The sequence below is a fragment of the Haliotis rufescens genome, unplaced genomic scaffold, assembly GCF_023055435.1.
Source record: "Haliotis rufescens isolate VD_foot unplaced genomic scaffold, xgHalRufe1.0.p SCAF_5, whole genome shotgun sequence".
NCBI classification, from domain to species: Eukaryota; Metazoa; Mollusca; class Gastropoda; order Lepetellida; family Haliotidae; genus Haliotis; species Haliotis rufescens.
The window spans coordinates 39,991,037-40,017,685 of NW_025964223.1; the positions used below are offsets into that span (position 1 = coordinate 39,991,037).

The 26,649-nt window shown below is 37.7% G+C and overlaps 1 protein-coding gene across 1 annotated transcript; it reads right to left on the reverse strand.

The window, feature by feature from the left end:
* Nucleotides 1–15,989: 15,989 nt before the first annotated feature.
* Nucleotides 15,990–22,326, reverse strand: LOC124112401. Its single transcript, XM_046472495.2, has 4 exons — nucleotides 22,250–22,326; nucleotides 21,114–21,356; nucleotides 18,681–18,819; nucleotides 15,990–17,978 (listed from the first exon to the last, which is right to left on the reverse strand). The coding sequence occupies exons 1-4, from the start codon at nucleotides 22,256–22,258 to the stop codon at nucleotides 16,561–16,563; spliced, it is 1,809 nt and encodes a 602-aa protein (XP_046328451.2). The 5' UTR covers nucleotides 22,259–22,326; the 3' UTR covers nucleotides 15,990–16,560.
* Between the last annotated feature and the right edge of the window lie 4,323 nt (nucleotides 22,327–26,649).

Sequence of the window (26,649 nt, forward strand, 5' to 3'; positions counted from 1 at the left end):
GTGTGACCATGTGGACAGAATCTCGTTAGGGTTTGTGATTTTTACATTTGCCCAATGACCATGGTGAGTATTGTTTTGGATACCAAACGTGACAGTTTACTATTAGAGGAAATTAGTTGTGAGTACTTATACCATTTGGATAGGATATCTTTAGGATTTTAATCCTTTCTTTCTCTGTGGGTAATCCTTTCACATTGATTGAAGGAAGTCACTCAACCAGGTCATGACAATGGTTATGCGCAAGGCTCGGAATCGCGAAAAGATCACTGGAGGTGTTGATGGAGGCCTTAAATGCAGCATACAGCATTTCCAGTGTAGGCTGGCACCTCGTCTTTGTTTCACTCGGTATTTAAAACCTTGACCATTCACAGGTGCATTTGTCTATTTACAATGAAGTTGTTGAGCTTTCCAAGTATTTCTATACTATCTCACTGATTACTTGTTAATTGGTCACTGCAAGTGCCTTAATTATTTAAATTTCGGTGAACTGAGTTTATTCACATGTTAGCTTTCAAAGGTTGTGATGGATACTTGTATAATCCTCAGTTGAGTTTACTCACTAACTACTGTGAGCGTTTTGGCATGACTTCTGTGCTTGTACAAACACAGTAACTGATAAAAGCGGCGTAAAACCATGCTCACTCACAGTAACTGTTAATCCTCTGCATTGTGCTGGCAAACTGGGGATAAACCTGTGACGATCAAACTTCGTTAGAATCCTTGTTTATCTGTGACATCTTCCAACTGGTGACATTTTAGTAAACTTGAAAAGTGATGATGAATTTTAATATTCATATTATTATAGTTTTTCAAATTGTAAATAAAACTTTGATAAAATTGTGCTACACTCTCTGGAAAAATGTATTGTGTGTGGGTAAGTTTATATGTCACGTCACATTAGCATTTTTTCAGTTTTATTGCGGCGAAATAATTGCCAGCTTTTGGGACAACATGTAACATGGCTGCTTTCATATTTCTTATACAGGTGCTTGACTACCTCAGTAGTGCATGATTAATTAGAATTTTTATTTTGTAAACAAATCAGTCAAGTTTGCAACAATAGATGACTAAGTTGATGAATTTGGACCGCAGTTACCGATTAACAACTTAAAAACACAGAGACAGGTCGTCGATATATAACAAACGTTATGGTCCTGTTAAGACGATTGACAGTTAGAACGTTGGAGTAAATGACCCTATATCGTAGGGTCAATCGCTTTTGACATGTTTAAACTCACTTTAAGGCACATGACAAGTCAAAGCTGGCCGCCCTGATTACTTTCTTATGTTTGACAGCAACTGTGCCCGTGGATTTCAGAGAAAGATATGATTTTTAGCTTGATGTTATTACAATAAGCGAAAATGTCTTCAAAGTCCACAGTTTGTTTAATAGTACAAAAATAAGAGTGTTAAAAATCAACGTTTCCTTTTATTGAGCACAATATTTGAACTGTATTGTTGTAAATAATCTAGCCAGCTGCCTATGTAACTTAAACATATTTATGTATGATCTTCATATGCCACGTCTTATGACCTCTATTATCCCTGCTGACGCTATCATAATGTTCAATTTCAGTCTGGCACTCCAAACGTCAATAAGCATTATACATGTGTTGATAAACCACACTGTCGCATATACATTTTTCTAGATATGAAACATTCTAGCTAGTTAATTGTGGATACACTGGGCACATATACATAAGAAAACTCCGTGACCGATGAATTGGTACCTTGATATGCAACAAGAAAGAATCTTGTTTATTTCCAGGTCGTCCTGATCATCGTTTACTTCATGCATGGTTAGAGGCAAGATCGAAGGCGCCGCCCAGCATTTATTAGACAACAGACAGGGTTGTCTGTTTCGCTTTGAACCATCATCCCCACCCTGTCGGTAAGGGTTATCTAATCGGTGAGCACATAACTGTGTTTGCAAGGCGCATGCGCGAGACAGGCAGGTCACGGATTTGAATGCTCTGACTCAAAAGTGAAAAACCTGTCATTTCGTAAGTCTTAATCGCCTTTTCCATGTTTTAAATCAGCTCGGATATTATTCTTGTGCTCCGTCTTCGATTTTACGTCAAGAAAGAAACTTTTACACGAGATATTTTATACTTGCAACCTCGACTATGTGTGACGTGTTGAGAGACAGTGACAGTGAATTTGTTGAGACGGTCATGGCTGCTACACTCATAAGCCAGTCCACATGTGACAGATTAGAACGAAAAAGAGCAAGAGACGAAGAAAGCAACGACAGTTGTACTAGGCAAGACGAATCGAAGAAAATGAAAAGTTCGGGAAATGCGAGCGAGCAGGACACAGTCGGCCCAAGCCAACATGGCGGGCTCAGGGAAGTTTCAAATCCAGCCAATGACACTGAAGTTAAAGGCATGCTTACCTTTCTGGTTAAATGTCACAAATGAGAACTGATCTCAACGACAGAATGTCAAGCTTTGAGAATAATCTAGAAACAAGGCTCACTGAGAAAATAGCAACAATAATTGACGAGAAGATAAAGTTAGAAATAAACAGGGCGAGAAATGATATAGACTCAATATTAGATAACTTCGAAAAGAAAATACAACAAGTTGAAAAGACTTTCTCAGAAGCTGCTAAATCCAAACCTCAAGACAGGATCATCGAGAGATCTGTTGTTATCAAGAATCTGCAGGTTCACACAGACGAAGTAACGGACCCACAAGTTACAGTTAACAAAGTAACGGCTCTTATCAGGGACGGGTTACACCTACAAGACGTGAATGTCTCTAATGTTGGGAGGAAGAAATCCTATGGTAAATACCCTGGTGTAGTGTTAGCAACTATTGACATTTTGGACCAGAAAACAAAACTTATGAAGGCTCAATCATCTCTGAAGAGCTCCCGTAAGTATAGTAACACTTTCATTGAAAATTGTACAACGTTGGAGGAGAGAATGCATAGCAACAATATGAGAACATTACTAAAGGAAATTGGGAAGAAAAATGTATATACTGTGAACAGAAGTGGATTTATTTCTAGGAAGAAAAATACCACAAGTCCCGGGGCCTAGGGGGTCAGGCTTGGTCTGTGGAACGTCGGTGGATGGTCTCTAATGAATGTAAAAAATAGACATTTTAGGGAAAATGCAGTTGGGTACTTTGACTATGATATACTATGTCTCTGTGAAACATTTCTACGGGATCAAGAGGACATTAGTCTGGATGGGTATGTATGGTTCGGTAATAATAGAACAAACCTGAATACAAAGGCTAAACGTGGATCTGGCGGTGTTGGGGTTCTTATAAAGACATAATTTTTATCTAGATATAAAGTTGAAGCACTGGACAGTGACCAGGAGGATGTGTTATGGCTCCGTTTGTCTTCTAATGCTACAGTCGAGAGTCTATGTTTGTGTGTAGTGTATCTACTTCCAGCCGCTTCTACAAGGTCACATGATGCAGAAGAATTTGTTGATATTTTACTTCAACATGTTTAAGAATATCAAAATCTTGGAATAGTTGTCATCGCTGGTGACTTTAATGCACGCATTGGTAGTAACTCCGACTACATCGAAGGTGTTGACAGTGTGGGGGAAAGGAATGCGATAGACGAGAGCGTTAATGCAGCTGGGTACCTACTACTAGACTTTCTTATAGACTGTAATATGTGTGTTGTTAACGGTAGACTTGGGAACGACAACCTCACTTCTGTGTCGCATAGGGGTCGGGCTGTAGTAGATTACATTATTGTGCCTCATGAGCAGCTGAATGATGTGTCAGATTTTAACGTGCATCTTATGTTAGACGTACATAATTTCACTACTCAGATGGGATGTGACTGTATTCCTGATCATTCTGTGCTGGATGTAACGCTAGACTTACTTGCAATTCAACCAGATTCTCAGTCTGACGATATGAAGCTGTTATCGGGTTGCTGGGATATACCAAGGTACAATGTACCGGACAGTTTCCTGAATGATGAACATACTGCACGCAAATTACAAGATACAGTTCAGAGGATAGACGATGCCCTAACACAAGGTCAAGACGCTCACTCTGCATATGAGAAGTTTACCACTTTTATTAAAAAAGAAATGGACTTAAAGCTAAATAAGATAAAGACATTTACTGAGCAAAAACACCAACAACAGGCATTATTGTAGGCGAAAGCCATATTGGACTGATGAATTACAAGTGTTATGGGATGGGGTTGGTGTAAAGGAAACGCGCTGGTTGTCTTTTAAAGGTTGTGTTCATCGTAAACGTGTTCTTAAAGGCGTTTTTCAAGATGCAAGAAAACTGTTTGACAAAGCAAACCACAAGGCGAGAAGATCATACCAGCTACAGAAACAAGAAGAACTAATCAGTTTACAGAACATTAACAGCGGCAGAGACTTCTGGAAAAAGATAGGTCGACTTGGTACAGCCAACGACAGAAAGTCTAGTTCCGTTATCCCTATGGAGGTGTTGATGCACGACGGGTCCGTGACCTGTGAGACTGACACTGTATTGGATCACTGGAAAACCTCCTACAGCACGCTTTATAACGGCAGTGAGAATACAGCGTTTGAACGTGCTCATTATGATACTGTGTGTGGACGCGTGCGTAGCGGTACCGTGGAGTGTGCAGTTTATGATCTGTCGGATTTGAACCGCTCTGTCTCAGTCCAGGAAGTTGACCTTGCTGTTATGCAGATGAAGACAGGAAAAGGGTAGAAACGGTATACCGGTAGAAGTACTACGAAATCCTCATTGTATTAACTTACTTCACCATATTATTAATCATTGTTTTGAACATTCAGTGTCGCCGTCTCAGTGGGGAGCAGGACTAATAACTCCTATTCCTAAGGACAAAAGTACCCCGTCAGATCCTTTGTCTTACAGGGGCATTACTCTCATATCAATACCCTGTAAAGTCTACACGTGTATACTGAACTTTAGGATACAGAAATGGTAGGAGTCAAATAATATTCTTGTGGTAGAGCAAAATGGTTTTAGACCTAAGAGAAACTGTACTGATCATTTATATGCACTTTATAATATTGTTAATAACCGTAAAGCCTCTAAACGATCTAGGTAGGTCTGTTTTGTTGATATTAAGAAGGCGTTTGATAGGGTTAATCGCAATTGCCTTTGGTACAAGCTTATGTCTGTTGGTATTCATGGTAAAATGCTACAAGCTGTACAAGCCTTATATATGGACGTAAAGTGTGCAGTTAAGCTCAATGGTTTTATCACTGAATCTTTTAATGTTACCTTGGGCGTTAAATAAGGGTGCAAGTTATCGCCAACGTTATTTTCCATTTATATTAATGATTTGGTGTTAGAAATTAATAAGTTAAACTGTGGCATACCTATTGAAAGTTCTGTGTTATCAGTTTTGTTGTATGCTGATGATATAGCCTTGTTAGCCGAAGACGAAGACTCGTTACAGAAAATGTTAAATGTTTTAAATATATGGTGTCAAAAATGGCGTTTGGATATTAATTCAGACAAAACCAAAATCATGCATTTCAGAAACAAATCGGTGGATAGATCTGAGCGAGTATTTGTATGCGGCAAATCTATTATTGATTATGAAAGCTCTTACAAATATCTTGGTTTAACTTTTAATGAGCATTTAGATATGCACAAAAGAGTCCAGGTGTTGTGGAAATCGGCTAGCAGAGCTCTTTCTGCGTTGTATTCAAAGTTTAAACACGCGGGTGGCATGTCCTACGAAGTATTTAACAAGCTTTATAAAGCTCTTGTAGAACCTGTTCTATTTTATGGTGCTGGCATTTGGGGTTTGATTAAGTATAAGGAAGTAGAAATAATTCAAAATAAGGCTTGTCTTTTGTTTCTAGGCGTAAGAAAAAATGCCCCAGTTACTGCTATTAGGGGGGACATGGGTTGGTGTTCTGTTAAAGTGTCACAGCATGTTGAATGCTTTAGATTATATTTTAGAATTCAGAATATGCAGGCCCATCATCTTCCTCTTATCATTTATGATTGGTCCAAAATCCGATCACCATCCTGGGATAGAAAAAATCGTAAATATTTTAGCTCACTATAATTTGTCATATTTACCTTATTGTGGATACAGCATTAAACAGTGTGTTGACCGTGTAAAGTGTATCTTAACTGCTGAAGATTGTGATATGTGGTATACTGCGCTTTGGAATGACAAGAATAATCCAAATGGCAATAAATTACGCACATACAGAATGTACAAATCATTACCTACTGCTGAGCCTTATTTATGTCCATGTACGTTTTAGAGATCATCGAAGACTTTTAGCATCGTTTCGATGTGGTATTTTACCTTTTCATGTTGAGACCGGCCGCTACGCCAAGCCACCTACCTCACTGTTGGATAGGACTTGTAAATATTGTCACGCCAATCCTATAAATGATGTAAATTATGTTGAAGATGAATGTCACTTTTTAATAGAATGTCCATTTTATGATGATTTAAGATACAACTTAGCTAAAGAAGCAATTTCAGTAGATAATGCATTTCATTATATGAGTAGTTTAGAAAAGTTTATTTTTATTATGAACGAAGAATCGCTTCAATGTAGTTTAGCCAAATCAATTTACAACATGGTTAAAAGAAGGCAATTTCATTTTTAAGCCAAGTACATGTATGTATGTTAACTGTTATGTATGTATGTATGTATGTATGTATGTATGTATGTATGTATGTATGTATGTATGTATGTATGTACATCTATGCATGTATGTATGCCATGCGTGCGTGTGTGTGTGTGTGACTTGTGGATGTGTGTGTATGTGTGTGTGTGTGTGTGTGTGTGTGCGTGCGTGCGTGTGTGTGTGTGTGTGTGTGTGTGTGTGTGTGTGTGTGTGTGTGTGTGTGTGCAGGGTGAGTAATTGCACACTCGGGGAGCGGGCGCGGCGCAACGCGGTGGGGGGAGTCAAGGGGGAGCGCACTTTTTTTACTTAGGACTTTCGAAGTCAGTTGCCCTGTATTCTGGCATACCAGTGCGCTCCTCATTGAAGCCGCCCATCACGAGGTATGTATTTATGTATATGTGTCTATGGATGTATGTATATGTGCGGTGTATGTTAAGTATGAGTACGCGCTCCGTGTGGCTGAAAAGTAGCTTCACGTAGGTATGTGTCCGTGTGCTACATTTTTTATTCTGTTTCAACTGAATAGTTTAATTATGATTGATACGTTTTATAGTGTCTCGTAGGCCATATTTGGCAGGATGTTATATTTTACTGTTTTGTATATATCCTATCACGAAGTGTATATAACATGTGACACTTTAATAAACAATGTTCTCTCTCTCTCTCTCTCTCTCTCTCTCTCTCTCTCTCTCTCTCTCTCTCTCTCTCTCTCTCTCTCTCTCTCTCTCTCTCTCTCTCTCTCTCTCTGCTGCTACATTCCTTACTGCTAAACGGTCATGTTTGTGTGTACTAGACGTAACATCCGAAGACTAATAAAGTCAATTTTAAGACAGTACAGACTATGGAGCCGAAAGGTAATATGTCCAGAACGCATCTGCTGTGTATAAGAGGATGTCTATGACCTGAAATGTTATAACGTAAGATCGCGAGGGCGAAACATTAATGTAGATACACGAGAGTTGGGACACTGGCTGTGTAACACCAAGAAATGCGGTTTGAAATCAGTCACTGACATTAGAGATGATGTTAATTAAACACACAATTTTGCTTTCATATGAAGCATTATGAGAACTGGGGAGCCAATATGCAAGTATTACACGCATTAACACACGGAAGAAATTTATAGTTTATATTGTATATTTTTCAATCAATCTGAACACATGTATAACAAAATAGCAAATAAACAAGTCCATGGAAAATGCTTTTTTGCACGATAATGTTTTTTTGCTTCCACTTTGACATTATATATCATAACAGAGTAAGAGAAGGTTTGGGATTCCTCTTGAAAGTACTAAAATAACAACTTGTGTTTACTGAACAGAGAGTTTTTAATGATTAAAACCTTGACTATTAATTTCTTCTCATTTTCCAATGTAGTTCACTTCAAATATCTTCTCTTTTTCTAAACTGTTAAGAATAAATGTTAACATGATCACAAGGTAATGAGCCTATTGAATGTTACCCTGTAAGATCTGTCAAATCTATCACGTATATGACGCTTTCTACGGGTTCAGCCATTTCCAATTTCCTTCACTAGTTATTGGAAACCTTCAGGAAAATATTTCCTTTCTCCCTTAATCCCATCTTACATGCTTGTTAAACATACACTTAGTGAGAGCTTTATATAATCCATACAATAAACTAATGTTCATTCATTATGATATTGATGGGTGTAGGGAACAGTCCCTTTGAATTTTATGATTTAATACACACACATTTATGTACAGTTTGACAGATTATAATAATATGAATATAAAAAAGCATTACCACTTCCCAAGTTCACTACAATGTCACCAGCGGGAAGTTGTCGCGGCTAAACACGGATTCTAACCAAGTCGGATCTGTGTTTACCATGGAACGCATGAACTGGTTGAATGACTTCTTTCCATCAGAATTACACACAGAGAAAGAAAGGGCTAAAAGTCCTGAAGATATCCTGTAAAGATGGTATTAAGTATTCACTACCAATTTCCTCTAATAATAAAATGTTCTATTTTACATCACTAAGCACCAATACTCAGCAGAATCATTTCGGCAATTGTACAAATCACCCCAAATGTGAAACCCCCAGTGATTGTTAAGATAACAAATCCTATCTGTAGTCAGACAACATGACAGTCTATATTCATTTCCAATATCCTCCAGTAAATAGTGGGTAATGCCAGAATAACACCCTGTGAAAAGATACCTCTAGTCCCCCACCAAACCTCCTCTTATTAACTTTAACCATAAACAAACAAAAAGTGGGATGTTGGGAAATGTCTAGTATTGAATATCAAGAGAACTTTTTTTCATAACGAAATACTTAATACCCTTATGGACCTTCTATTATAAGAAATACATCTTCTTGTAGACCTTTTAATTTCAACGGTTATATGCTACTTATGTTTAAATGTATCTAATTTTACAGTTAAAAAAGGTGCTGAAATATGTTAATGTGTCAAATGTATTCAGTATATCTTCACACGCAACGCTTGTTGCATTAACATTCATTTATTATCATCATCAAGTTTTAGGTTTTACGTCAACTTCACAGTCCTGTTATTTAACATGCATATAGATAATTTGCTACATGGAAAGATAATGTGTCAGTCGGTGTTTGGATTAATAATACAACGGTTGGTATGTTCACTTATGCTGATGATATTGTCTTGCTTGCAGAAACAGCTGAAGATCTCATATCAGTGCTTGGTGCAATGTTAACCAAATGTCCATAAATAATGATAATTCAAAAAGTTATTATTTTTATGCCACAATCTGTTATAAAAACAAATATTTTATTTATGTGTGGTGAACACATTTTAGAAGTTGTTGATAACTATTGTCATTCAGGGTTACTGCTGACTGAACATTTAGTCTTTTCAGGTATGGCAAAGGTTGCAGCAAGTTCAGCCAGCAGAGCTCTTGTTCTATTCATCTCTAAGTATAATCTTTTAGGTAGAATGGAGTATCGTATTTTTACTACGCTAAATGAACCATTGGTGTAATCGGTCATTCAATACGCGATGGGTCGCGCATTTGGCGTACCCAAGATTCATCATGCATCAATGCTGTACAAAATCGCGCTATCCGATTTTATTTCAATTTGCACCAAATCCGGCTGGTAATGGTGATATGGAGTGGGTCCCTCCAATAGTCCGTCAAAGGGGGAAATGATATTAGATGTTACAAACGTTTTTTGTAATCCGACCCAAGATCGAGTCGCCCGGAAAATCTTTGATTGGAGTAACAACCGGGATACCGGAAGAAAACTTTATGATACATTTACTTAGAAGTTCAGAGATCGTGGTTTACAGCTTTTTATACCCTCTGAAAATAATTTTAACATATATTGTATTACCGCTGTAGTACAACATGTGATATTTGATAGATTTAAAACGGACTGGAAACATGCTAGTTTACAACCACAGAGTGCTTCAGGTAAGGGGGGTAATAAGCTAAGATTATATTGTTGTTTGAAACATGAATACTCTACAGAGGCCTGTGCTATGCATCCTATGCCCTGATCACACAGGAGTGCACTTTCTAAATTTAGAAGTGGAACAGCCCCGATAAAAATCGAGCTTGGTCGATACTGTAATAAGTCTGTTGAAGTGATAATGTTGTTGAAGATGAATGCAATGTACTTTTAACTTCCTATGTTCACCGATGAGCGTTTTAAAAAATAGAAGAATGCTGTCATGTAAACCCAGGTTTTAATTGACTTTGTGATAAGCAAATAAAACTGCTTTTGTATATGGTGCAATGTGTTATGTTCTCTGATTGCCAAAACCTGCCATAACATTTTAGATAAAAGGAAATCCATGTAAATGTAAATAGATTATCTGACTGTCCAGTGAACTATCATATCATATACAACTACTATTATATATAATGGACAATGTTCCTATTAATCTCATAGAACACATACAATTGAAGTCCAAAGAGGTTTGAGATCAGCAACGACGATCCTAAGTTTAGTTCACTCACTAACTGCTGTGACCCCTTTGGCATGAGCCCAGTGCTTGTATATGCATAGAAGCTGTCAGTCCACTGCAGTGTGGTGGCACATTAAGGATAAACCGGTTTATTTGGGTACCCAAACATAATGTTTGTCAAGAAAAGCTTGTTACAGGCTGTTAATTGTTATTTTAACATCACAGTGTCAAGTGGCTGTTTCCCACATTCAACAATGAATACAATGGTGTTATACTTGTAGGATTAACACAAATAGCAGAAACAGTATATGTATAGCGGCTAATTGTCACAAGATAGATGAGTGCGGAACACATATCAGGAAATGAAAACATTTGTTTATTTCCTCGAAAACCCACAGAACAGTGATACATGATCATACGTACATGCATTCAGTAAATAATACAAGCAAGCAAGTATATTTATACATTTAGGAAAAAAACATTTTTTTCGCTTTACGAAAATAGAACACCCTGTTAATTTTTATATATCTGGCCATTCATAGATTACTTTGGGAATGTACATAAAACGTTGTTGGGTGGAGTTTCACATCTAAACAGACAGAGAAAATCAACTCAACAGCAGGAGAGTTACATAGTTACACACTCGTTCCACTTTCCCAATGTTGTGCCAGCGGTCGGTTTCAACGGGAGAGTTATGGTTATTAGTTCTGAATTTGACAATAGGAAAGTACTCTTTCTGGTGCAATATGAGATTTCTTTTTCGTTTGATTGAATTGTTTTCACGGCAAACCAAAACTTTCCATAACGGAGCCGCGCCAGTTTTGCAGATATCGACTTTAAGATGTTCCCTCTACTTATTTAAAGTTTACTTGCTCTTCAACGCCCTCGACAGTCCAGTGATTGACATCATGAGCATCGATCTATGTAACTGGGATACGATGACATGCATCAACCATGTCAGCGAACCTGACCACCCGACCCTGTTACTTTCCTCTTCTGACAGCTGGGTTGCTGAAGATCATATTTAACAAGGATCTTCACGGAGCAATGATGACTAGTTGAGGGACAGGGACAGTTTGGACTGAAATTAACTACGCTGAATCGCAGAACGCTATGTCTAAGAACAATTCGTAACATGACTGATCTTTGATGTTTTCTAAACCTGACAAGAATGATGAGGTTTTGTCGTCAAAACTCATATATGGATGGGTTGATACATAAAGGAAAGGGACACCCAAGATCATATGTTCTAAGGGCTTAAGGCACATATAATGCTCAGTTTGTGGCAAAAGTGGGGAGTGGCTAGGTAGGATGATATTTCCTGACATTAGTTTTCTTTCTTTTTTTTATTCTTCGAAAAAGGCGAAACTACTTCGGACAGAAACGACACTTTAAACAATATATTTTGCATTTTAGAAATAAGAAACGCTAATATTGCTATTGTTTGGGTGTAAAACGTTTATATGTTTAGTTTTGTTATACCTAAAAAAATAGTTTTAAGGTATAATATTTATACTATTATCGTTTAGTGCAAAATTTTCTTCTATGAAAGCAGCTTCGACTTGAGTCACAGTGTTAACAATAACGCCTCCACGTGTTTCAAGTTCAATGAATCAGTTTTATAACTTCAAACATTATAATATGTCGGAGTAGGTAGTAGTTAAAATCAACTTTGAGTCAAACTTTAGATTGCCTTTGGTGAGGGACACTAACAGGATAGGCAGACACGGGAAATATGTCTTCAAGACTCAAATTCTCAAGAATGGACAGTGTTATCGATGTTGTAGACTAAACCTATTTACATGGAATATGCAACTGAAGTGGTAGGAACGACATTGATGAGCTCCATATTTCATGTCTACTTGCTCAATAAGCTATTGCCAAAATTTTCCCCTAAATGTTGGTAAGTGAGTGAGTTGGATTTAACGCCGCTTTTAACAGTGTTCCAGTTATATCACGGCGTGTCAGCTTAATGTGGGAGGAAAGCCCGAAGTGGTGCAGGTCTTAGACGTTTTCCACTTCGGTGAAACCAATGAGCACGGGTATGGTGCTGACAAACCTAGAAACATGATCGGGGCGAACCCACAATCATAGGTTTCTGGCATGTTCAAGGGACGCAACTCTGAAGAGCGATTTGCGGCGCCTTAAACGACTGGGCCAACCGTTCCCCGAAATATTGGTAAGGATAAGGGACACTTTCTACCCGTAGTTGCAACAGTTTGAGAGAGTGAAAATACATCACTAACTCTGATTATCTTAACAATGAAGAGACGTTTCATCCTCGCGTTTATTCGTTGCTTAATGTGGTACTCAGAAATATTACATTTCTACTACAGCGGCATGGTAATAATCGAGTTTTGACCAGACAAACTAGTGACTGATATTATAAGCAACTATCCAGGCCGTCGATGTATGGTGATACACAATTAGTCGAGCTTGAAAACTCGATCCTTATGGCTAACAGAGGTTGTTGGGAATACTAAACCAGAATCTCCACTGGGCAGAAAGTATGACCTTTGCCTCATTTTTTTACTCCTTTTTACTCCTGCTCACTTTTGGCTAATAATGTTCAAAAAAACATTAATTCTTTCTTTAACTTAATATTTCGTACATAACACGTTAAACAACAAACAAGCAATAACAAAATTTCTATCATCAGGCAAGTTAAGGTGACATTTTGAATTTATCACGGTAAAACAGACGTTGGTCACTGTATACATCGGCTACACCGGAAAAAGACGTGTGTCCATTTCATTTTCTGGAACAAATATCCAGTTTAATGAGTAGGTGAGTGAGTTGGGTTTAACGCCGCTTTTAACATCATGTTTAATTAAATTATTATTTACAATACGCTGATATGGGTTCATTTCATTGATGAAAACTATTTACGATTAATCATAAAACGCGCTCTCATCATTGTCATACAAATGTATATGGTTTAATATGGTTCAAATCATGTGATCCATACAGTTGTACAGATGTCCATATCAATTACATGTTATTGTAAGTATTTTGTACATGTCATATTTTACAGTACTATATTTCTACAATTACAACAATGACATCAAATCGAAGATTTATTAAAGAATTTAAGATATACATACCTCTGCCATAATCACTGGTAAGTGGGAAATGACAGAATTACGGATTCAACAAATATTTGAGATGTGATCCCTGAGTGCTAGGAGTCGTTAATATTGCGTTGCGACGCCTCAACGATTCTCTCTTTGTTCACTAGCTTGTTTTAAAAAAAAAACACCAGTAAAACCTGTAAACCTTAACAGTATAGTCTGTGCCAAACGGGTTGTTAAATGGCAAAGACCCGGGTTCTATTCCCCACAATGTGTGAATCCCTTTTTCCGGTGTCCCCGACCGTGATATTGCTGGAATATTGCTAAAACCAATATTGCGGCCTTCAACCATACTCACTCACTCACTGTGCCAAACGACATTCAGCCTGACATGAATATATACAAACAAAAGGAATACTCACGAGATGGTTCAGGTTCAGGTGGTCATCCCTACCCTCCACACTACGATCGAGTCTTTATAGTTAATGTAGATTTCATAAAAGATTATCGGTGACAACCCTTACTGTTTGATTCAGATGGGCTATTTTCCTGATGATCCAAAAGCAAACTTATCGGTGAACTTGACACTACAGTTTTATAAATCTACAAAATCTATTATGGCTGGTGTCCCTTAAGGGTCCGTTTTTTAGTGTACATTAATTATATAGTTGATGGCATTGATAGTAATATTCGCCTTTTTGCTGATGATACCTCTGTATTTATAATTGTAGAAGATCCAAATACCACTGCAAATGTTCTTACTAATGACCCAGACAATGTCTCTCAATGGAATGAAAAATGGCAAGTCACTTTTTATCCCCCAAACCCAGAAAACTATTCAGTTCTCGCTGAAGAAATTTCCTGGTAATGATCCCAGTCTTCAAATGAAAGGGATTGATAGGAAGTTGATATGCATAAACACTTAGGATTAATCATGCAACACTAATGCTTATTGAATTTCCATATTGATATTATTGTCAGAAAAGTAAGTCCTGAGGTGAAATGTCTCGGTAGTCTCAAATATCGCCTGCCATTTCTTAGAGATTATGTACAAGTCTTACATAGTGCAAGTCTTTGATTATTGCTCTCATTGTACGAAAGAACAAGAAATGACAATTGAAATTTTACATTTAGAGGCATTAAGGACGATTTGCGGAGCAACAAGAGGTACAAGTGACAATAAGTTGTATGCTGTGACGAGTTTCCTACCACTCGCCCAAAGTCGACAAAATTTAAAACAAACACTTTTCCCAAAAATGATCAATCCCTAGACGCCTCAATATATTTCACACCTAATACCCGGAAATGTCTCTGCTGAGAGTAGCTATAGTTTGAGAGACTATGAGATTGAGAGATTTTCAAACTATGAGATGTAGGACAAATTATTATGCTTATCGTTTTTACCAGACGCTGTTTAGCGCTGGAGCCATTTCCCTGATGACATTATCAATCCAGAAACCGTTGATGATTTTAAATGTTTTTTAAAACAGAAAAAAAAATACCAACTTTATATTACAAACTGTACATTCTTGCCTCAGACTTGGTTGTAGTGATCAACAAATTTCTGACAATGCAGCTTGTTGTTGAAGATACATAAATGAAAATGTATCACATTGTTTCTTTTCATGTCCTATTTATAATACTCTAAGAAATGATCCACGTCCCTCTTCTACTCTGAGGGTGTTGATCTTAACACTATGTTTTATGGTAATACTAATTTAACCAAAATAACTACCAATTTAGATATCTTAAAATCAGTACGTGTACATTCATACATACTTCTATCGAAAAGGTTTAAACTAACGTGAGACTATAAATCCCGCATATGTATTAATCTTCTACTCGTTACAACAAACTGTTGTCCATGTCCACTTACCTTTGTTAAACGTATTTTGGTTATCATCATGTTTTATTTTGTTTAATGCCCACATTAAGGAATGAGATTCTTTATTTCCTCCAGATGTCATTCCGAAGATTAAAATGAAAATATATTCAGTTACACGCGGTTAACACAATAAATAAAGGTACAACATAGTTACAGTTCCACACAGCTTATCAAATTCAAATTGTCGTATGATAGTTTCCCAGGTGTGTTGATCCGCTTTCTAAAGGGACAAACAGAGCCAAAAGCTTCTTGATTTATGAATAAAAAAATTGATGCCGTTTCATCCTTAGCAATCTATAGTTTTTAACGTCACCCCGTATTATTGAATGCACCTCCCGTGTAAGTGATCAAGTTTCCAATTATCTCTTTGCAAAAAAAACAATAAAATAGAATGACAATTTAAATAAGCTATTTTCAATACTTGTTGGTGACTCCTTATCTTTGACAAAGCCTCGTAGACACAACGACAGAGATCAATAACATCGATAAACAACAAATGTGTACATTTCCAATAAGACGTTTTTATTATAATGGTTTTAAGTCTTAAAGAGTTAGAGACCATCTCAGTAGTCTCGTGGACAGATCACCTATATAGTGGAAGGTCTGTGGTTCGATTCCCTTGCCGGGTCATACCAAAAGACGTTAAGAAATGGTATATATTATTTCACTGCCTGGTGCTCGGCATTTTTGGGATATAACAAGGATTCGTGCAGTACACGTTGACTTTGGTATCGATGTTAAAGTGTGGCATGGCTTCTCAGTGGGCCAACTCTATAAAACTGACAGTATTTTTCAAAATATGCAGCATATTCAGTAAACGCTTTAATTTCCTTGCTCCGTCATAGTGCTGATGGCGACGTTACACAACAACCAAACAATCACAGAATGCAACGCACTAGTTAATCGGACCTATATACCCTTTTACAGGGAAGATAGAAACAATGAGATATTAATGGAATTTGTTTAATGCTGTCAAAGTTGGGGAATTTGTCAGATATGTTATCATTATTATGACTTCAAATCAGAAGGGACCAGCTTGGCTGTGACAAGAGCAACTGAAGAAACATGTCCCGCTGTCATGTTGTTAGAGAAGTGAATCTGTACTTGGTTATGCCCGGTGACAAACAGGGAGGTTGGGACAGCAAACTCCCAGACCTCCCAAAAGGTGGTACTTCCAATATGTTGGCGTCATACAGCTTATAGAACGAGTCAAGGCGGTGGAGGTTGAAGGTAAGATATGATACACTGTTTGTTTCATTAATCGGCCAACTGGCAGAAACTCTCAGTCTTGCACTGTGATATTGACCATTTGGTAGAGATATTACTGTTAAGGCGACATTTCCCTTGATTGGTATCAGTGTATCAGCTCCGTAGTATGTGGTTTCGTTGAGAGTGACTGAAGGCAGTTGGTGTGAAGGGGTTTTAAATCTCAAGTGGCATGTTGCTTCAGGAGGAAGTTCAACCATTCCTTGGGTCTTCTGGATGTCGAAGGGTTCATTAAAGGTAATGACTGGGTACCATTCGTCCTTGATGGTGATACAGGTAGCTTCTCCAGTGGTTGGCTTGATCCAGCCGTCTTCAAAGTCTAGCTTGACGGATTGTGACTTCTGAGAATAGCTGTGCAAGAAAACGACCGTTTCGTTATTCAATGGGCTTGACATTGCTAACGGCGATACAGTTCGTTCCTGTTCATCATACTGGCTGGTAGTTCTGATAAAGTAGTATCCTGATGCGAATTTGTACCAAAATTTGAAGACGTCGACAATACGTGTGGCGTTTCCTTGAAGAGTGAAAAGTGACCAGTTGAGACTATCATGTCCCGGATATTTTTCATTGGCTAAAAGAAACACCACTGTTCTGTCAATGTATTCCCTGAGACCTAGTTGGGTAAATCTATGGGCATTGGCTTGGTATATTGTTGAAAAGTCTACTATACCTGATGTAGCATATTTGTCAATTCCCTCCACGGATCCGCGACCATATTCACTGATAACAAGTGGGATAATTTTTCCGGTCTTCTGAGAGGCATAGCTTTCAACCAGGTCAACAAATGCTACCAGACGTGCTTCATTCATACCAGTAAACTTGTGAGATTTCCCCGAAACAGTAAGTGAGTTGTACGAATGAAAGGAAAACACGTCTAAAAAGTCCATAGTGATGTCCATGAAATTGGCCACTTTTTTCCAGTCGGTAAAGTTGTTTCTATCCGAATTTCTGGCGAAACCGTCAAGTGTAGGACCAGCAACTTTGATGTTAAACCTTGCATGGAGTTTCTCTGCGACTGATTTGTGGAACATGGCGGCAGTCGTGAGGTTCAAAATGTTGAATTTTGGGTCCGGTTCATTAATGGGTTCAATGTAGGGTGGGATCTGTCCTTCGGTGAAGTCGTAAACGCCTTGCACCATCAACATCAGGAACTCTGCAGCAGCATCGACGTTGTTGGGGAACTGACCTTCATGTTCAGACTGGTTCATCCAGTTCGGCCAGTTTAGAGCTAAAATTAATAATACAACGGAACAGGACACTGATTGATGAATGACATATCTCAATTTCTTCTTCTGAATCACGTCTGTCAGTTTTATGATGCTTATTCCTCCTTAAAATATATGTTTCCTTTACGAATCATTAAAAACAAAAAATAAATGAGTCCCCTATGCTTTTCGACCGTCTTGTCTCTTATTGTCTCTAGTTTCGCGAAGCACCTAATTTTGGCAATAAATGGTATAAAACATTCGAGAGTATTGTGTAAGTTAACTTCATTAAACAGTTCCATTTTACACGTAACGGTGTTAATATTGCATGTTTTAATTCGACATTTTCTGTGATGTCCTTTCTCAATAAAATTTACTACAAATATACCATATCTCGCCCGGACAATAAGGGCAATATTCATTTGATGTTCTGAAATAAATATCAATGAAACAGTTATGTGCAACGTTGTATCCTGGTATAATTTGATAACTATAATTACATGTAGTATTGTAAGTTTAATGCTTTTGGGTTAGAATTAAACTTAACTATACATTTATTCGGTGCCAAAGTTGAAGTGCTTCACAATTCCCAAATAATGATGTACTATTCGTTCTCAACAAGGCCAAAGAATTCCTTACAATACTGTGGAACATGTTTTGCGAATTGGGCTGTTTTAATCATTGTATTTTTCTATCTTTGGCTCAGTGCATAAATACTGTCGTACCTCTCGACGTCATGATCACGTCGTTCTCGTAACCACTGTTAATGTTAGCAAGGTACAAGGAAAACAGTTCCTTCTGCTTGGTGGCATTCTTCAAGTAGTTGGGATCTGGGTAGCCACTTCTGTTGGGGTCCTCTGGCCACTGAATTTAATATTCCATCAAGCAAACAGTTAGGAGAGAAACATAATGTGTCTTCCAATTTGAAGTTGTTATTGAATATTTACACCTGCAAATAACATTTATCATAAATTTCGAGCATCGTGTACACATTAACATCCGCACATCTTTAGAACATGAAATCTCAACAACATTAAAAATACAACAGCAGTCTATTTCTAAGTATATGCAATGTGCGACTTTAGTGACGACACGTCCGAATTGTATGGTGCCATATGCTTCCACGACGAATTTTCCCTTCTTGAAAGGAGAAGGGAACAAATAATGAATGCGGTATTGTAAGTCGGATGCTCAGTCCCATATTTTCCAAAATCGGATTATGATACCCATCAATAAAGTATCCATACGCTGTGTGAAATGTTCCGATGTTCGGGGTTCAAATCCCATTTAACAATGTTTTTCAACCAATCAGATTGCAGCACATGCTCCCATGCTTTGTTTTACAATGTATAAATTCATTTCAGCAAAACAGCTGAAATCATGAGATGCAGAACTCCTTCCTATGTTTAGTGGTTGTGAAGAGACTGCAGTTGTTTAAGAAGTTAAAAGGCTTCGTGGATAGACATTTACTGTTTAAATTACTAAGACGACCGAAAACAATTAATGTCTCATTTCAAACTATTGTGTCATTAACCTTTTGTTTAATATTACTCTTAAAAAAAAGAAACGCAAAACGGATATTTTTGGCCATAAAAGCAAAATAAGCGGACCAAGAGGTGCAAAATGAAGAGGTTTAATGTGTTATTGTGTCAGTGACAAATTTCGCGGATCAAAATGATCATATCAAGGACATGCAAACCATTAGTTTCGACGCGTCATATTGAGTCGACAACACCCATTAACAACGACTGCATTGATTTCTCCTCCGTCGAGGGGACGAATAGCACGGATCTCCAGACGTCGGGGAGAACGTTACGCCTGAAACTGCGTACAGGAAGTGGACAGGTTTGGTGGCGGTAACGTCATGATATAGGCGACTACCTCTCATCATGGCAGGACAGGTATGGTCCATATCCAGGGCAACGATACATCAACGAATTCTCCTACCACACGTCTTCCCAATTGCAGTCAACGGCAACGGTGTATGCCATCAGGACAACGCTCGACCGCATACATCACGGATCACAAGAGACTGTCTATACAACAACAACGTTAATGTTCTCCCCTGGCCCTCCAGATCCCCGGATTTCACCCGATAGAGCACCTGTGGGATGAATTTGATAGAAGGCTACGCCGACGTCAACCACAACCCCAGACGTTGCACGAGTGTGCTACCATTCCCCGGTATGTTATTCGCATACTCGTATCTTCCATGGGCAGGAGATGTCAGGCCGCTTTCGATTCCAAAGGGGGACAAACGCGTTATGATGATAGCTGACCTTCACCTTGGACTTTTCCTATGTACCGATAACTGAGAAAACTACAATCACGAAGTGTTCTCCCAACAACATTTTGGCTCAATACCTTGTAAGGTTCCTCGTATAAATGTATTTTTCCTACCTCACACAAATCTGGCTTTGCGTTTCGTTTTTTGAAGAGTATATATTGTATTTCACTTGATGCGTCTTTGGCAAAGTAGGTAAGGTGGTAGTTAAGGCAACACATGCCTGAACTGGAAACATATTGTGAGAAGAGATAACCATGTGAAATGAATAAATTCCATAACTGTATAATCCTCACTGGATTTTCAACATGGTAATGTTCAACAGGTAAGTAAGTGGTATCTGGTATGAATTACAAGATAATAACACATCTTGGAAAATATTGTAATAAAGCCCATTGTTATTTCAGCGCCCGCCGTCAGTTCGAATGCTCCGACATTTGGGAAAAGTATATTCGCTTTTATTATCACTGCTAAGGCCTCAATATACTGAAAGGTTGAACATTTAATTTATTTTAATATAACCGTTTGTTTTGGTTTCTGTTGTAACATGTTGGGTAATGTTTGACCTGTTATTGGCTAGAACACCATTAGTGTCTGTTCAGTAGACAGATATAGCAACACGTGCCTGCTGCAATCAAAATATATTTCTCGTAACAGGATTTCTCGTTGTGGTAATGAATATATACCAACACATTATCACCATAATTTGCTCTCTCGCAACAGGATTTCTCGTTGTTGAAAATTAATTTATACCAATACATTGTCACCATGATTTGCTTTCAACTTGATAGTGCCAAATATATCTTTGAACAATACTAGTGACAACTTTCAATATCAAATAATAGATTCAGTATTATTCAAAGGTTGATCTTACGTCTTGGAACAGGCGAGCATTATAATCTCTGTTATTCCAGCGTCCACTATCAGTCCGAATGCTCCGGCAGTTTGGAATGAGGGATGTGCTATCCAGACCATTGTGCTTGTTCCACCTGTTACTGTCATAGCGAGCACTACCTCCCTGTGCCAACCATTGTGGGTGGATCGTTACCGTCGTCTCACTGTATAGACCGTCCATTGACAAGCTCAAAGTGAAACAGACCAGTGTCCATTTCATTTTCTGTGCAATGTAAAGTGAAGGTTTAATCAAATGAGCACTGGATTGTGACCTTAACGAAAACGACATATCTGACTATATTGATATAATGTCAATGAAGCATCAGATACATACAGTTGTTCAAATGATCATGTATTTTCGCAAGTAAAACATAAACCCAGACGAAAGAGATGTAATGATATTAAATTTATTTTTGTGGAAAACAACTTTCCTATTATTTGCACCAACGTTTCAGGGCTACATCCTGTCTCATCATCAAAAAGTATTTGTGTGTGAGTATTTGTGTTAGATATTATATATATATACATGCTAATTTGTGTATTCAGGGTAGGCTTCTGTACAAAGATAATATATACGCTTTCACACTGCACCTGAAGAAGTCCGGAAACGTGTTACAATAATTGATAATTTGTTAGTTCAGACTCAAAACGCTGCATGTCTTCATATTCTTCCAACTTTTAAATTGTTTTTAAAAATAACCATGGACGTAGAGTACATGTTAATGATATTGTAAAGAACAAGCTTCCCAAAAAGATGCAAAAATTATGAGTGCAACCCTTATTTAGAAACCGTACAGACAGAAAATTAAGATCCTGATCGGAAACTAATTCATGACACATCCCGAACGTGAGCTGCAACGAATTATTTGTTAAAAACAACACATAAGCAACTTACGTGTATGAAAAAGAGAAAGAAAACAGTGGTGCTTTGGGGTCCCAATAGACACACCATCTATTCAAGTATTGCCTTTCCATAATGTCAACTGCCTGTCGATTATCTCATTTGGCTCACTTTGCCAGGAGTTGTCGGATTTTAAGCCAAGCTATTAATTCTTGATACGAGCCATGCTGTTTGACCCCACATTCATATGGCAACACGGATATCTCTATACTCACATTAAGCATTTCACAAATCCACCTGGGTATCAGCACACTGCCTTCTTACAATGTTTTGTCGACACTCAATAGCTGCGTTTTATACATTGTCATGATATCTTCTTATCGTATCTGGTCAAGAATTTGAACGTGCGTTTCTTTGGACCAGATGGTTGTTTCAGTCAGTTTTCGACTTACCTTATCGCTACATATACTGCCCTTAAAAAGAAACGCATATGCCGTTTTCAATAGATTCTTTCTGTGGCGTTTACAAACTTTAACGGATAGTTTTTGCATGGTTTCGTACAGCATGACAGACGCAAAGCCTAGTAGCATGTGTGTTCACCATTGTTAAGGACTTCACGACACGTTCTGCCTTACAAACCAAGAAAGCTGCGGATGATACCGTGTGTAATGGCAGCTCATACTTCTCTCTTGCCAAACCAATTAATATGCTTATAAGATTGGTAGAATTGTATTCCACATTGTGTGTCAATGATCAAGGACACTTACAGTTAACCTAAATAGCAGACATAAGGTGGCGTCAAGAACTGATATATTCCCTATGTTCGTCAATGGATAAGATGCACCACTAAAATATCGAAATGTTTAAATTATGAACATTTAAGAATTCAATTTATTCTCATTTCAAATATTCATTGTTGTCAGTTCATTATTCAGATACACATGAAGTAACACGTCTGTAATTTACTTTAAATATTTTTTTTGAAACGGGATGTGGGGGCAGTAAAGACATACATTGAATTAATTGAATTTAGTTTTTTGATATTGATGAATCTGAGCTTGATCTTAATAGCAAAGGGTCACTGAATTCGTGAAATGGTTGTATTAAATGAATATATACCACTAAATAACCATTATGACTTTTCAATTTAATACTGTCAAATATCTCATTGTTCATTAGATCTCACGTCTTGGAAGAGACGATCATTATTATCAATTGCAACCCTTACTGTTCACATTTGTTAGATGTGGACCTTATAAAGGAGATTAAAATTCAATACCTCACTCTCTGCGTTACGAAAATTCGCAAAGAATGCCTTGCTAATGGTGTTTCTTGTCTCACTGCTAGGAATACCCCAAAAGATCAGTCATTTGTACTTTTTTGTAAACTATATGAAAAACATTTTTAATATGTATGATTATTTTATTGAAATGTGAGCATGACATTCTTATAGCATACCCATACATCTTTTCGTCATTATATCTGCATCTCAAAAAAATGTTCACTTGCTTTGATATTACTATGTGATATAACATTATAAGAGTCCTATTCAAAAATCATAATTAAGCACTTATGGCTTTTGTCAGTTTCTATCTGCCCCGACCACCGCTACGTCGCCGCCGCATTTTGTTTTGAGAATAAGTTGTCAACATCAAGGTATATGATTATGATATATCATATCTGCGACATATAGGTCTGGGGAATTCGTTTGACGCATGTCATGTTGAGGTCAAGGTCAAGGTCACTGAAATGTCACTCACATGCTAAAACATCGTTAGTAATTTTCCGAGTGAGCCGTTAGTTCAAATGTGACAAAATGTTGTATATTTCATCTCTACACTAAGGTTGCGAGCCAAGTGACTTTTGACGGAAATCGGTCTGAATTTAAATGGGTTTTCAGAAATATGTGAACAAACCTATTAGATGCAGCTGTCTAAGAATATATTGGCAGTAGTTATGGTCATTGTTAATTTTGCAAATCAACCGTGTGAGAGTCACCGTTTGAACACTAGGTTTTGCAGTTTCAACCTTTGACATTTTTTATCATTACTGACTCTATTTTCCCAAACAAATACTATATTAAAATTGTTTTTCAAAAATACAATAATTGCATTTCTTTATATACAGAGCTTTTAGATGAAGTTAGACAAACGAACACCAGCAATTGCAAATGCAACACCTGGTGTACCGCAGCGTGACTATTCTGTCTCAAAAGTGGCGCGATAGTGGCGTGAAATTCGTGCAATACTGCCGTGAAAGTGTTCCGAAAGTGGCGCGAAGTGCCGCGATCTTGTCAAATGTTATCGAGAAAATGGCGCGAAAGTGTCTCGAAAGTGGCGCCATAGTTTCGCGATAATGTCTCAACTGGCGCGATAAATCTGCGTTAGTGTTGCAATAGTGGCGAGAAAGTTTCGCGAAAATAGGTGAAGTTACTTTTGAAATGTAGTGCATGAACCCAAGGGGTAACGGCTGGTGTTTATTTGCCCACAATTATATAATATCCTTGTATTGAAAGTTATGCAATTATGTTTGGAAAACCTGTTTAGAAATACTATTTGATTTTTGGAAATAAACTAATTACACAATCACAACACTGAGGGTTGATGATGCAATTTGGTGTTACATTTGCAACTGTTAGTGGTCATTTGTCCCAAATAATCTAATATATCTGTGTATGCAATTGAGATTTTGGAAACCTGTTTCAAAATAACATTTGTTTAATAAAGAAACTAGGTATCATTCATTTCAGGAGTTAACACTAAGGGTTGATAGTGTAACCCCAAATGTCCAAATGGTGACACTAGAGGTTACATTTCCACCTGTTAGTGTTCATTCGCCAGAAATGATCTAATATCTGCCTTTAGAAAGTTGTGCAAGTGTGTTTTTGAACAGCTGTTTAAACAATATTTATCTCGATTTAAAGTGCAGAGGAAGACATGTTTTATTAAGCCTGAAGGCAAGAAAGAGAATCTGAAAAAAACTATGAATTGTTTATGTTTAGTTTGGCTGTTGATATATGTTAGTGCTGTTAAAATAGCATTTGCTTCTGCTGTGCAAATAGAACAGTTATCAGGTAATGTGGATGAGATAGTCCTGGATCCAATGACAGTGGCGCTGGCAACAACGTCACCATCCATGGATCATATTTAAATATAGATTTGTAAGTATAATATGTCCTTCGTAATTCATTATATTCTTGTTGATAAACTATTGTATTTGTGTCAGATTTCTTCAGTACAGCTAATGTTAGGTCCACCTCTTTATTTGCGGGATTGGATTTACTAGAACGTAATTTAGAGATATACTGAAAATTTAATGTGACGTTGTTCAATGTCAGCCTCCACATACAGACTGTAAATAGACGATGTTCAAGAGGCTCCAAGGCAGAGCCCCAGACTTTCATGATGAACAGTTGTTTAATCACGAAGAACACAATGGCCGTTGCTAGTGCAAAAACAGCTCTCAACAAATCTGTGATACCACATTTTTTTCATAGAGTGATTCGAAACATTAATTGGATGTTACATTCGAGATCGGACGCAAAAGAAGTGGGACACCCAAGTAGGTATCTTTAAATTACATGAAATTAAACCAAATATCAGTTACACCTACTTGGGCTGTCAGTCCATATTTGAAGAGGTCATTATGCGACGATTTCGTATTAGCCACAACACATATACCCATGAAAATATTTTGAAAGGTGAGGATCCTCCGTTTTGTATCCCTTGTGGTGAATGAATCGCAGGCGAGCATGTCCTGCTTGACTGTATTGATTTTTCCATCACAACTATATTGCAGTGTAAAAACAGTCAAAGACCTTTTCAGTCATGTACATTATCATTTAATATTGTGCTTTTTAAACGAAATAGAATTAATTCATAACTTTGTATGTACAAAGTGTTTTATTTCTATATTGGCAGTGCTAATTAATAACTCAGATTGCTGGTGGCTGTAACCTCGGGCGGAGTTGAAGTAACAATAAAGTATTGTCCCCCTAAGAGGGCATGTATGTTCAACATTCATTCGAAGATTTTTTATGCATGCCAGACTTTTAAATGTAGTATTTTCGTCATTTTAATCTTTGGCTTAACTGGTACACTATCGCCAGTGACTGAAGGTTGATGTAAATCCTGCCGGGGTTCATGCAGGAAGCAAAGGTACTGTAAGTCTCCATGGTCCCTAATATGGTGGACCCGTGAAAATCAAGGTTAGAATAGGTCTTCAGCAACCCATGCTTGCCATATTGGCGACTATGCTTGTCGTAAGAGGCAACCAACGCGATCGGGTGGTAAGGCTCGCTGACTTGGTTGGTGCATGTCATCCACCCAATTGCGCGGATCGATGCTCATAATATTAATCACTGGATTGTCTGGTCCAGATTTGTTAATTTACAGACAGCCGTCATATAGCTGGAATATTGCTGAGTGCGGCGTTAAACAACAAACAAACCAACCAACCAACCAACCCTAGTATGGTGATCTCCCTTTAATTACTGACGATCTCTAGCCCATTTTTATATTGTGTTGTTAACTAATGATGCTTCTTATGACAAGCTTAGGTTACTATGTCCTAGGAATATCGATAACCTGTTGAATCAATCAAATAAACGTGCCAATACTCCCATAGAGTATTACACAAGATCACCTGTGTCTTCAATACACCTGTTTCTTATCAG

Coding starts and splice junctions, on each gene's coding strand:
- LOC124112401 (XM_046472495.2), bottom strand. Junction 18,820..21,113: donor ATGCTCGCCTGTTCCAAGAC/GTAAGATCAACC, acceptor TATTAAATTCAG/TGGCCAGAGGACCCCAACAG. Junction 17,979..18,680: donor CGTGATCATGACGTCGAGAG/GTACGACAGTAT, acceptor TATTAATTTTAG/CTCTAAACTGGCCGAACTGG.